At 37.4% G+C, this 14108-nt stretch overlaps 1 protein-coding gene across 1 annotated transcript in view; it reads left to right on the top strand.

Moving 5' to 3' along the window:
• The window catches only part of LOC124156141 (germinal-center associated nuclear protein), a 58894-nt gene that overhangs the window by 26001 nt on the left and 18785 nt on the right, over positions 1 to 14108 (top strand). Inside the window, exons 6-14 of the mRNA XM_046530488.1 lie at positions 191 to 406; positions 2323 to 2591; positions 3843 to 4068; positions 4198 to 4404; positions 6824 to 7015; positions 7163 to 7311; positions 7707 to 7821; positions 8030 to 8217; positions 11764 to 11999. Of these exons, the coding sequence (XP_046386444.1) occupies positions 191 to 406; positions 2323 to 2591; positions 3843 to 4068; positions 4198 to 4404; positions 6824 to 7015; positions 7163 to 7311; positions 7707 to 7821; positions 8030 to 8217; positions 11764 to 11999 (1798 nt within the window). The remainder of the gene's footprint in view (positions 1 to 190; positions 407 to 2322; positions 2592 to 3842; positions 4069 to 4197; positions 4405 to 6823; positions 7016 to 7162; positions 7312 to 7706; positions 7822 to 8029; positions 8218 to 11763; positions 12000 to 14108) is intronic.

Genomic DNA, 14108 nt, shown 5'->3' with positions numbered 1-14108 from the left:
TGATAGTTATTATGCTGTAATAGAATTAGGTAATGCTCATCTAGACATGAGATGCATGAATTATACATATATATATTCATTTTTTGGGACTGGAGAACTAGATCAGTCACACCACTGAAAATTATTATGAGATAAATTTATAATTTTTTGCACCACTGCCTCAACTTTCATAGTTATTCTTTTATTCCAGGAGTATTCTATGAATCACTTTGTTGCCATCAAGCAGTACTCAAGAAGTTCAGCAGATCAGGAAGAACCCCTTCCACATGAACTGAGGCCATCCAAGGTGCTGATCATGACGATGAATTATATGGTCTGCAACATAATGGACCTCAGCGAAAGGAAGGAAGAAAATCTGAGAGACTGGTATTTCTATGTGTGGGACAGAACAAGGGCTATCCGAAAGGTGTGTATTAATAACTGTGTCCTAAATTGACGTTGCTAACTTAGATAAGCGGAGGTTAGGAGAGCGTGGGAGCACAGTGAATAACACTTGGCTGCTTATCAAAGGGTCTTGGGATTAAATCTAGGGTGAAGCCCTCAGACACCCCCAAGCAAAATCCTTGTTGTGTGAAGTGGCTCAGGGATAGGAATAAGCCTCCCTACCCGGAAAGTGAGACATGTATTCACATTCCTGTGGGTAAGTTTGGCATGTGCTCTATCCTCACCAACCTTTAAGTTAAATTACTGAGTGAGTGAACTCACTGAGAAGGTTCCTTAAGTGTCACCACCAGATCTCATTCAAGTTTTGCTAGGTAATAGGAAATGGATACCCATGAGGTATAGTTTTTGTTTCAGCCGCCAACGCTAAAGCTTTCTTTTGAGATATTAGCGACGGAAAGAACAAGGAAAGTGCCTAAATTTATGCAACGAGCAGCACAAAAATATACGGCCAGTGCTCTACATCCCACAGTCAGGCCGCCGAAAGTTGTCCGATGACAGGCAGGAGGGTCTAGTTTGGGATAGGGGACAAGGTTGCCAAGTAAGAAAGGGAAACACCCACGTTACGTATAAACAAAAGGCTTCCCTTAAGAAGGGAGGCAGAGGGGACGACGAGCGTGAAGGACCCAAAGGAAGAATCCTTTGTTTTGGTGATTCAAAGAAAGGGCTTGTTTTTGTGGCTCAGGCTTGTTGTAGCACTTCATATGCATGTGACAATGTTGTATGAATAGGAGAGGGTGTGAGGTATGTTTGGGGACAGCGATTGGCTGCAAACTATGCTGGTGCAGGGTTCTCTGCCCCTTCTTTTGAACTGTCATCAGACAGCTCTTGCCAGCTGGACTGTTGCAACGGAATATGAAGATTTTTTTGCTGCATGTTACATAATTTTAGGCATTTTCCTGGTACTGTACATTGCTAATATCTCCAAAATTATTTAGTGTTGGTGACTGAAACAAAAACTACTCCTCATGGGTATCCATTCCCTATTGCCTAGCTCTGAAATAGATCTGGGGATGACACTTGAGAGACTTTCCTAGCTAGATTAAAAATACAAGGGGCCAGCTGAACTGCTTCATTTATTAACTGCATCTAAATTGCAAATCAGGAAAGCGTTGAAGGTATATGATAACTGATAGAAGTTGGTGCTGCATATTTATTTTAGTACTTAAGAACTCAATGAGTTAAAATTTTTTTAAGAAATATGTAGCTACATATTATCTGGGTTGATGTTAGTTTGAATCACAATCATCTGCCTGCTTACCATTAATTGTCATACCTTATTTGTTTTTGTTTATTATTCCGTGAGTGATTCCATGGTATGTGTATTATACATCGGCCTGTAAAGAAGTGATATATTTAATTGTGAGGTTTTTAATGCCTTCAATTGATGGGTCAAAAGCTCATTAAAATTTATTCCAGTATTTTATAGATTCCCTTCCATGTTTCTTAGAATATGATGCTGCTTCTCTAGTAAGTTTAGACTACATGTACTGCCTATTGATTACTCATCATCCTCGATTGTTATAAATTAGCAAGAGGCACTAAATAAACTATTTTTGAGTGATGCTACATGTTGATCAACAATTAATATTATGCTATGAGTTATCTACTCTTAAATGGGTTGAAATCATATATAAATTATAGTTAGGGGTGTGGTGTTAATAAAAAATAAGACATTAAAATTTACCGAAATGAAGTGTATTTTACATTTTGCACTCAAGTGCACTTTAAGTGTTTGTGGTCTGCTCAAGGCCATATTTCAGTATGCTCATGAGTTAGAATGCGTTAAATATCTTGAATCTGCATGAACACCCACTCCAGTTTTTTATTTTTTATGCCATTGTTTACTTTACCATTTCTCATGTATGTTATAATTTCCAGGATATTACTCAGCAGCAGCTATGTGACCAAGATTCTGTGCACCTTGTGGAACAGTGTGCAAGGTTTCATATACACTGTGCTGTGCGCTTAGTCTCTGAAGATCTCACTGTGTTTGATGAAAAGATAAACAATGAAAATCTCACCAAATGCTTGCAGACATTGAAGCATCTGTATCATGACTTAGCTATGAAAGGAGAATTCTGTCCCAATGAGGCTGAATTCAGGGGTTATATTATATTGATGAACTTGGGTGATGGGAATTTTATGTGGTAAGTTTTAGATATTCTGTTGCATTTAAAATAAGGTGTTGATGCTTAGCCATTGAGGTCATGCAAGTTATGCATCAATATCAACTATGTGCAATGTTCCTAAATCAAAATGAAGGTAGAAGATTTTGCAAAGTTAATGGTGTGAAAAGTAAAGAAAAATTTGATGTGAATATACTAGCAAGATAGGAATCGATTTTGTAATGGGGATGTAAATAATTTGATGGTATTCTCCTTGGTAAAATACTTACTGTCCTATGCCTGATCCTCTGTTAGAGGTCATTAGTACTTAAGTATGCAAAGTTCAGTAGTTTAGGTAGAGTAGTAGTAGCATCAGCCACTATAGGATGGTTCTAGTTGAGGATGTGGAGCATTAGATTATTGAAAACTATAGTTAACTCCCAATTATCTAGGTGAAATGAAAATTGGAGAACACAGATAATCCTAACTTTCTCTTTTATTTCATATAATGTTCATAATTTACATAAATCAAACAATACATAGCTATTTGTGTGCATAGTCGTTTATTCACGGCTGTGGATCTGTTCAGCGATGATGGTGTCATTGTGCTTGTATTCTCTCTGCTCCATATTCTCCAGCAAACTGTATACACTGGCAAGAGCAGGGCTGTGACTCATGCAATAGCTTCTCCCTTTGTCTCTGCTTCCACTCTGTCCTCTGCCTTAGCTTACACATTAAATACACATATGCTTACACTTCCATGTCACATTTGACCTTAACTGGTCGCGGCATAAACATGTCTGTGTGTGAAGAAATCTCCGGTTACCTATTCAACTGAGAGCAAGGCCATGGCAATAATTGTACTTTTGCATGACGAAAAATAGATTGAAAGATTGTAGAGAACATTTTCTTAATTTACAATTGGTTATCGATTGAAAGCATTTCTTAAATTAATTAAGAGTTTTTTTCTGCTGCTCATGCCTTCTCTAATACTTGGGCAGATGTCCAAATATACTTGACACAGTCCTTGTTGGCAAGATAAGAAAATTATTACATTTTGTGAATGGAATTCTAATGGAAATAATAAGCCTGTTTATCCTAGCATAAAATATGATAGTCCTGGTCTGGTCCTGTAAATCATGTAATAAGTCATTCCTCAAAGATGATCTTCAATTCTTGGGAAAACATTTTCCAATATATATAGTATATATGTTTCTATTTTTACCTGTGCTGGTGTTTTCCATGTACATAGTAATCAAAGTATTTTTTTACTCTACTGATTTTTTTTCACAGGGAAGTGCAAGAATTGAGACCTGAAATTCAGCAGTCAATTCCAGTTCGATTTGCTGTGCAGGTTTATTTCGCTCTGAGTAGTGGCAATTATGTGAGGTTTTTCAATCTAGTCAAGTCAGCTACATACCTTAATGCATGCCTTATGCATAGATATTTCAATCAAGTTAGAACCAAGGCATTGGCTGCCATTGCCCGATCTTTTTCATTTCCGTCCAAAATAGCTCAGGTTGGTAATTCCTTTCTTTTACATTTGAAGTATGTACTTTCTAAGTTGCTCTTGGTGTTGTCTTTTAATGTGGACATTATAATAGTCATGTAATGAATAATGGAAGCATTTAAATTATTTGTTTTTCAGTTTCCTCTTTCTGACTTGGCGAATTTGTTGAAGTTTGAATCAATTCAACAAGGGGAAATGTTTTGTGAGCATCATGGCTTGGAAATTGATCCCTCCCGTAAGTTTTTATGCTTGGGAAGAAACACACTTCCACAGCCAAGCTCTGTGTTTCCTGTGACTCGTGCAGTGAATGTTATCGAAAGCAAGAGGACGTGCTCAATTGGAGAGGTATTGTTTACGCTTGGTTTATTTTTTTCTTTCAGTCAGTGGTTTATGATCCTCCTCTTTTGAAAATGCTATGGTAATTGGTCTTCCTTTTCTGGTGTAAGCTTTGGATATAGTCATTGGCCTTCATTATCTTAAAAGAGTGATTTGCTTTGTATGAGGTTTAATTATTTTAACCTCCTATGGATCCACTAATGAGAGAGTTGAGTGTTAGAATGTGGATCATTTCACTACTCGACTGTGTTACTCTATTGTGTAAGAAATTGATATGTCTGGGAGAATAACAATTTTACCCTTCATTCATGTTGTCTCAAGAGTATCATTGTGCCTTGAAGATGCGTACACCTCAATATTGTGGCAGCTGCCATCTCAGCCATTTGTAAATAGGGCATGGAAAAAATTATCCATCACAGAGATGTATGACTCATTGTTCTCTGTGATTAGCTGTTTAAGCAAGTGTTCTTGCACCTGACGTGTGGATTGAAAAAGTAATAAGTTAAGATGTAGGCAATAAAAGATTTTATTTTTTACTCTTGGCTTAAATGTGTGTCATCGTGGTTTGAAGGAAAATAATCCTTGTAGCTTTAAAAGTTACTCATCAAGACTCTTAAATGTGTGTTGGCATCTCAAATATTGGTTTCCTCCTCTTTCATTGAATTGGCATATGTACATAGTTTACCGTTTCCATTCAACTGGGGATATTAGTAGAGATGTGCGAATAGTATCCGCGAATACTCGAATACCTCGAATATTAGAAATTATTCGATATTCGAGGTTTCGAATAGTTATGCGAAAAGTACCGCCTCGAATACCTCGAATACTTTGAATTTCGCGTCATACACTGTCGCACGCACGTCGTTGGTGGTTGACTCGGAAAAATGTAGAGAACTGTAGTCATTTAGTGCTCGCAGCGCCGTTTTACGCAAGTTGACGAATTACATCAAATTCGAGGATTTTAGCGGTGAAAAGAGTTCGACGAGGGGAACCGAAAATGGTCGGGTGAAAAAATCCGAACCTCAGTGCCGTGGGATAGCAACCTTAGGGCATTTCCCACGATCCGCTATCCCCCTCCATTCAGCACTTGCCTCACCCACTCTGAGGCTTTCCTCTTCTCCGAAATCAAACAAAAGGTCCCAGCTCTCGCACGGATCGCATTACGAAGACCCCTGCTTCGAAAAAAATATCGAGTTACGAGAACAATAAAAACGTGTTTCACGCCCTCCCCCCTTTTTTCACCCACTGACCTTTTTCTGGCTACCTGCTTCGAAGTTCCCCATTTCTGGAGGTCAACAGCTGTGTGAGTACCGTGGGATACTTACATTAGCGCATTTCCCAAGATCCGGTACCGCTCTCCATTCAACACTAGCCCCCCTTCTGAGGCTTTCCTCTTCTTCGAAATAAAAAAAAAGGTCACAGCTCGCGCAGGGATCATATTACGAAGACCTTAGCTTCGAAAAAATACCAAGTTACACGAGAACAATAGAAACGTGTTTCGGGCCCTCCCTTTTCTCCCCCACTGACATTTTTTTCCTACCAGCTTCGAAGTTCCCCATTTCTGTAGAGGTCAACCGCTGCATGAGTCATCTATTAGCACAAAAGGTGTCTAAGAATGACTTTCGTCTATTGATGTTACACCTTTATTGAATTGAAATATTAGTAATGTTCGCGTAATTTCGAAAAGAATAAGACCAAACACGACGTATTTCTGAGTTTATTTAAGCATTTTACGCAAAGAAATAAATGTCAAAATACGACTGAGACTTAGCATTCTGGCGAAACTCGATATGAGCAGCAGAGCTTCTCAGAAGTTGATGAGGTATTTTTTTTCGAAAATATATATCAAGTTACAATTTATGAGTGGTGCTATAAATGTTTATTGTTACAGTCCCAGACAAAGGGATATTTTCTCAGAATATTTGGTTTCTCCCTGATAGCAATTCCAATTCATCTTCTTATCTCGTGAGAACTCCCAAAGATGGACTGAAAATAATTGAAGAAAATCCGATGGAAAAGAGCTTGTATTTTGCAAAATGCCACAGATTGTCAGCTAGCACTTGGCAGCAAGAGTGGGGGTAAAGCGATATTAGTTGAATAAATAATATGCCCAATTGTTTCCATAAAATTAAAATATTCATTAATCAGCTAAATTCCTGTTCGAATCATTTAAAGGAAATCAAAATTACTCCCCAAAATCTTGTGTTGCCTGCTGCATAGGCAACCGAGTCAAACATACCAGATTTCATCATTTAGTATTCGAGGTATTCGAAATTCGAGGTATTCGAATATTCGAGCAATGATTTAATATTCGAATTCGATATTCGAATTCGAGAAATCTGCTATTCGACCCATCTCTAGATATTAGGATTAAGTTAATTGTGGTTGGTCGTGGTGCAATGTTGTTCTTTACTTTGGAAATCAATAGGTAATTGCTGGTGGAAAAATTGGAGATCCTCTCTACCAGTCGCATACACCACACAACAGCTTCAATGAGGCTGGAATGCTGAAAAGTGAAGCTTGGCATGCCCTGGATCAAGGTGAAGGTGCTCCTGTCGTTCATGCTCAGGAAGCTCCCCCATCAGAACCTGAGGTTGATCGAGAAGCTCTCCTACAAGAGGTAAAATTACAGTAATATTTGCCTGAACAATGTCTTTTCTGATTTTTAGCTGAATTGACATCTTAAGTAAATGATTGGCGTAAAGGTATTGACATTGTCATTCGTATGTAATTGCCTCTGCTGTTATACCTTGGTGTTTTTCTTCAGGTGTCTGCTCCCATTGTTGAAGAGCTAGTTCATGAAACTGTTAGGCAGGAAGTGAGGAATGTTTCAAAGGATCTTTTGGAATATGTAAATAAGTTATCTATGGCTTTTCTGTCCATGTACTGCGAGACATTTGTGATCGATTTTGTCAGGTGAGTGAAAGTAATTTACTTGCATAACCTCTGGTGGAGTTAATTGATCATTTTTGGCTATAGGAGGAATGCTATTTGATTTTGTAGGATCTCCCTATGGGCCTACTATTTAATATGAAATATTAACAAAATTTCATTCAAGTTGATTAGACAGGATACGTAGTGAGGGAGAATTTTTTTTTTTAACCTCCTTTAATGCAGATTTTATCTAAAAAAAAAAGGGAAATGTTTGTTAATCAGGCAAAATTGTATCTTGAATTACTTTTATCTAAGCTATGGATAATGAAGTTTGTTCTGCAACATTTTGATATTTGCCTTGATTGTGAGAGAAGTGAATGTTGCTGACAAAATGAAGGTATTATGGACTGAGATTAATCTTCTGTTTATATTTGCAGGGACATATGTAACTCAACTTTGAAGGAAATGAAAGATGAAAAGGCAAAACAAGAGAGAGAGGCTCAGAAAATGAGAAAGATGTACGAGGACTTGATTAGTAAAATGTCAGAAGAGGTTTGTATAAAGCTTCAAATCTGTTTTTAATAATATTAATCAAATTTGATTTCATTTTTGAGGTGCAGCAATTTTCTGTGTATAAGTTTTAATTTGCTTATTCATGTAATTTTTTTTGTTTATACTTCTATATATCTATTCTTGTGTTGAATTTCTTTATAACTCTTCGTCTTATGAAAACACTCTCTATTTGATTTTCTTTTGTAAGGCTAAGACTTCGTTGCTGAATGAAGTGGTTGAAAATATGTGCAAAGCAGAGGCGAGTTCTGTGCTAGAGGAAGAGAAAGAGAAGGAAAGTGCTGTGAAGGAGATAGCATGTGAGATGTTAGATGAAGTGGCAGCCACCATGATGGAGACTTTAGCCAAGGACATGATAGCTATGGAACGTGAAGAGAAGTATGTATTTTAATTTCCATTCTAATCAAAATCCCACCTTCATCTCACAAGGAGACATCGCCTAAGTGATGTTCGGGATCTGGATGAAGATGTTATTTTCTGAAACTATATAGGTAAGGTAGAAAAAGTGTCACGGCTTTCTTCCACATAGGCCCGGGTTCGAGAGATATTCACATGTAAAGATTTCGCACAGCATGAGATCCCTAGAATAATCTCTCCCTATTAACTACGGCCGTGGTGGCGCGGCCTAGGGTGCTAGTCCTGTATCCTGTAGTGGGTGTCCCGGGTTCGAGGTTCAGTGTCAGCAATATTTTATCTCTCTTCTAATTTTTGAAATCACTGTTACCATTTATCCCCATTCATTTTATTTTGTTACTTTGCGATTTTTTTATTTTCATATCAAATTTTAGATTTTAAATGAAACTCCGAATTGTGCCTTACCACGCGAATTAGAGGATGTATATATGTAATTACTTACACGTGAATTTCCGTGTAATGTGCTCATCATGTTCACCGATGCACACCTCTGCCTCGCATCAGTTAACTGATTGTACATCTATCCATGTATCGTTCCCCGGCTTTTGACGTGTGTGCCTCCACCTTCCGTATCTTTTTTCAATTTCTGAAACACCGGTATTTTCCGGCTTCAACGTTTTTTATTCTAAATATCATTTCCACTAGGCTTTCCCTCCATTAGATTTTCTCCACAGCCCACCCACTGTCTTCCCAACAAATCTCGATCCTTACAACAGAATATCCTTCCACTCACCATGCCTCCCTTATGACCTGCCTTTAGCATCCTTAAAAGAGTTCTGTCCCAACAGCCCTCCCTCCACAGCTGACCCTCGATAATCCCTGAATGAGGTGCCGAAGCCCAATTGTGTAAAAACGGGTGCGAAAGCTAAACAAAGACCTCGAAAACGACTTGAGTTGGCTGATGGAAAGCAGGGTCATTGTACTGGAAGGATAGGAGGGGAAACTGGCTACGGTCAGTAACTGAATGTGAGGATAGGCAATGGTGTTTATTTGTTGACAAGAAAGACTTGAGATTGCGAATATACGAAGAGGCTGTAGGAGCAATGGCTAGGGCGAGGATGATAAAAATTCCCCGGAAATTTGAATGTAAGTCATTATATACGTCCTCTAATTCACGTGGTAAGGCACAATTCGTAGTCTGCCATGGCTGTAATTACTAGAGATTGATTACTCTAGAGAACTCATACTGCGCAAAATCTTTGCATGCGAACATCTCTCGAACCCGGGCCTATGTGGAAGAAAGCCGTGACACTTTTTCTATCTTGCCTATATACATAGTTTCAAAAAATAACATCTGCATCCAGATCCCGAACATCACTTTGGCGATGTCTCCTTGTCAGCAAATATTTTAAACATATGTATCCCGTCACACTAAGCCATTTGGTGACACTTCAAAGTTGACCCAATTATGAGGGAGCATTGTTATGATTAGTTGTGCCACACACAAATGATTCTGTGTATGCATAGGTTGTCACATGGCCATATGAGGTGTGCCTTTGCTTGTCATATACGGATGTACCATAGAAGCACCACCAAGTGATGTCATGTCATGGGATCATAAAGTTAATGTGGTCCCATCTAGAAGTCTGACCTAACCATTGCTGAAGATCCCCTAAAAATATCCCCCCTTTATTACACTAACTTGCTATAGACGATGTCTATTAAAAATCGTATATTTTTTGGGTCATTACAGCGTGTTAAGTAGATTGTTTTTATTACCAAATTTTCTGGTGAATAACACACACCTACTAGATAACACACTTTTTAAAAATCTCTTCACTGTAATATATGTAATGATAACGCGCATATCAAATTTGTACTATTTTTCATAAAGCACTTTAAATATCGTTATGTTGCTGTTTAAGCTGCTGAGAAATCATTATAACTACATTTCTATGGACAAATGAACTAGGAAATAAACAATTTCAAGAAACTTGATTTTCCATTGTGTATCACGCACTATTATTTTTATCATTTTTCTATATTTTTTGTATGGATAACGCGGATTATCTACCAGAAAATATGGTAATTTATATTTACGCAGAGAATCTATGAATCTATATTATAACATTTATTTTTGAAAATAATTATATTTTGTTGAGCATCATGATCTAAGAATGTGAGAATCAAGATAAAAGTAGGTTGGCAAAAACTTGAGCAGGTAGAGCAATTTTTAAAATTATAGGCCTGAAAGTCTCTTTAGAGGACCCAAAAGTTTCCTGAAACATGAATAAACACCGTGCAAACTGCATGTGATTCTGTGAGCACCTACATACATAATTTGCTGAACATTCAGGTGTGATATTGCTTTCATCTGCATCTAGCTTAGCGGCAGTCCCCAGGCAGGGTAATTAGTTGCATAGAGGATGATTAATCAGTAAATCATAGAGGAGACAATTATCTTTCATTTATTCACCACTATGTTACTTTACCTTGGAAATGTATCTGAAATGAGATTACAGATCTTGAGAGTTATACGTCATGGAAGACATCCGGAGTGAAACAAATTCATCACAAAAGTGCTAGTGCAAACTTTAGCATTGGTTATGGGTGGACAATTTCCCTATGCTTTTCTGCTTGGACCAACCAATGCAAAAATCCCTCGCTACAGTGCTATGCTCACTGTAGGCTGTATTTGTTGTAACAGACTTCTATTGTACTAGAAGAAGGTGCTTTGAGTCAGGTAAGTAGCCAGGGGGATCTTTGGGGATATGAGCCCCTCCCACCCAAAAGATTCTCCTTGGTGGCAACTACTTGCGATGAATCTGCTTAGCAGACTACTGGCTCAGGGTCACCATCTGACTCTCCATTTTTTGGCACAGTTTTTTTTCATTGTCTTCCAGTAAATAACTATGAATTTAACTTTCAGCATTGTTCAAATAAAATTTATTGCTGGTGTAATGAAAAGGATGGTTTTTTGATGTGTGCAGATTGACACAAAATATGAGGAAAGGCAACTGGTATACCACCCAAGCTTCCCCCAAAGCAAAGTTATGGCTACATGCCTGCTTTGTGTAATATTTGATAGACATTGTCATTAGCCAATGAGATTTAAGATGATAGTTGTCACTTGAAAAATTTATGCCTCAAATTTTTGCTTGGGGTGTAGCAATGCTGTTGTGATGGTATGTCCTTGTCTTTTGGGTGTGCTGTGCTGTGGTACGCTCGGATCTTGTCTGTAGATCAATAGATCTAATCAACATTTAATAAAGTAGTACATAGTAACCAAATAAAAATCTGGATATACCATTTTACCTCACTAGTTTCATATAGAAGAGAAAATATTGTTATTGAAACAGAATGAGTTGGGACCTAAATGTGTGAACTCTGTTACTAATTATACTTATTCATAATATATTCTAAATTAACCAAAATGCAGAAATAATTTATCTGACTAAAAGTGGCCAATACATTAAATCAAATAAATGTAACTTTATTGCTGTTTAACTCTGACAAACAAGCAGTTCATAGATGGATGTGAATAGTCAAACTATCTCCTTCAATTTTCAGGAAGAAGAAACTATTGGCGTTAACAGCAGATTTGCAGAAAATTACTTTAAAACGTTATTTCAAAATGTACTTGAGGGCATTTGAGAAAAAAAGGCAACTTAAGATTGCCATGCAAGGGTTTCCTGCTTGGATATCAAGTATGTCCCTGGAAGATCAGGTGAAATTGTTTGGATCTTCGGCGAGTGGTGCTGCTATGAAACCTATCAAAAGGAGGTGGTCTACAGCCTTTGAGCAGAGTAAGTTAAAGTGGAATTGAGTAGTTCCTTTTGGTCATTACTCCCATTCAGGTCTTATGTTTCTGATACAAATGAATTCTTAAATTCACGCATATTCGATCACAAAAATGTGAAGATTTTGGACATGGAATACAAAAAGAAAGAAAAGGGACATATATACAGTGAAACTTCTATTTTACGCTTTTGGATGGACCACTTACAAAAAGTGCAAAATTGAGGAAATTGTAAAATAGAGTATCATTATTTAAAGGCGGTATTGTTTGGGACCTGATAAAAACTGTGCAAAATCAGGGAAATTGTATAATGGGGGAATGTGAAATCGAGGTTTCACTGTACTTGACATAAATTTTCAATTGAAAATATTCTTCTTGCATCTTCCTCGTATAGCCAGTACTTCTATCTACATTCTATGTATTTCCCTATGTTTCAAAATATGACTTCATGGTAGTTTATAGATACTGTTTAATGCATGTGGTAATTAAAATATAAAGTAAAGTAGTTTATTGATAGGTACATTATTCAAATATGCAGTCACATGTGATGCTTTTTGCGGATGATTTTTTATCGTAACATTTTTTTAAAGTTTCCTTTTAATTGTAAAAGTTTATCTTTAATATTTTACTTGAACGATAATTACCAATGTCAAAAACCTTTTGAATACTTGCTCACAGGGGGTGAAAATACGGAAGTTATGGACATCAGTCCAAATTAGCTTAGTTGGATAAAAATTTGAAAATCCTTCTGATGAATCATAAATGGTGGAAGTTAAAGAGTATGCTACATATATGCCATTTTTCATGTTTCATACTTCTTCTTGTACTTAATTCTCTTCAGTCTTCTATGTATGTAATCGATCTACATCTACATCCCGCATTAGCAGTAAAATACGTTTATTTGCTGACGACGCTGTCATCTATCGCGAAATTAGTGATCACTCTGACTATGAAATTCTATCATCTGACTTAAACAACGTTCATTTGTGGAGCCAAGAGTGGGGACTCAAACTTAATCTGAGCAAATGCATGGCGATACATTTCTTGCGGAATTCGTCCAACTCTAACCATGTTTATGCAGTGGATGGCATTAATGTAAAGGCAACAGACGAAGTGAAGTACCTGGGAGTTACGATAACCTCGAACCTCACGTGGGGAACACATATAAAGAATATTTGCGGCACAGCCCTAAAGAAATTAGGATTCGTCAAGCGTATTGTGGGAAGATTTTCGGATGAGAAAGTTAAGGAAAGGTGCTATTTCGCTCTCGTCCGACCGCACCTTGAATATGCAGCGAGCATATGGGATCCGGTGCAGAAAGACTTAATCCGCGAACTGAATAAAATTCAAAGGAAGGCTGCGCGTTTCGTCAAAAACTGCTACGGGCGTACAGACAGTGTTACCCAGATGTTAAGCGAGTTAGGCTGGGAGCCGTTGGAGACTCGGAGGCTGCGCGCTAGGCTTAGATTGCTTGAACAATTGAGAATGGATATCTTTAAGAGCGACACTGAGAACATAATATTAGAGCCACACTATATTTCCAGGTCCGATAGATGTGATAAATTAAGAGAGATGTTTTGCCGAACGGATAGATATGCGAATTCGTTTTTCCCCCGAACCGTAAAGGACTTTAATAAACGCTAGTCCCAACTTCGTTTGAGCATTTAATTTTTTTTTTTAAGCTGTAAACGGCTGGTGTCCTAACACCCCCTGCCACACGCCTTTTAGGCGGCTTGCGGGGTATTATGTAGATGTAGATGTAGATATAGGCTGAAAATAGTCTACTGCATTAGGTAGTTTGCCAGCTTCTCTAAATTGTCTGCTAGCACTCATATGATTTTGATCAAGCCTTGTATTGCTGTAAAATTACTGCTGTTTATCTCTTGAATGTTCACGGAAGATTGTATGATGAAAGAACTGCTTCCTTTATGAATCAAGAAAAAGAAGAAATAGCATTTAAACGAATGATTGAGAAAAGTTACGTGTCTTATGTTTGAGAATATCTTTGTTAAGAATATATATTTTTAAGTTATCTTTTATTAAATATAAGTTATCTTTTCTCTTGCTGACCTTTAAATATCTATTGCTTATTAAATTCCTCTTTTTCAATTAGATT

Source organism: Ischnura elegans, chromosome 3 (genome assembly GCF_921293095.1).
Source record: "Ischnura elegans chromosome 3, ioIscEleg1.1, whole genome shotgun sequence".
In the NCBI taxonomy this organism is placed as follows: Eukaryota; Metazoa; Arthropoda; class Insecta; order Odonata; family Coenagrionidae; genus Ischnura; species Ischnura elegans.
This window is presented reverse-complemented; position numbering and strand designations above follow the sequence as displayed.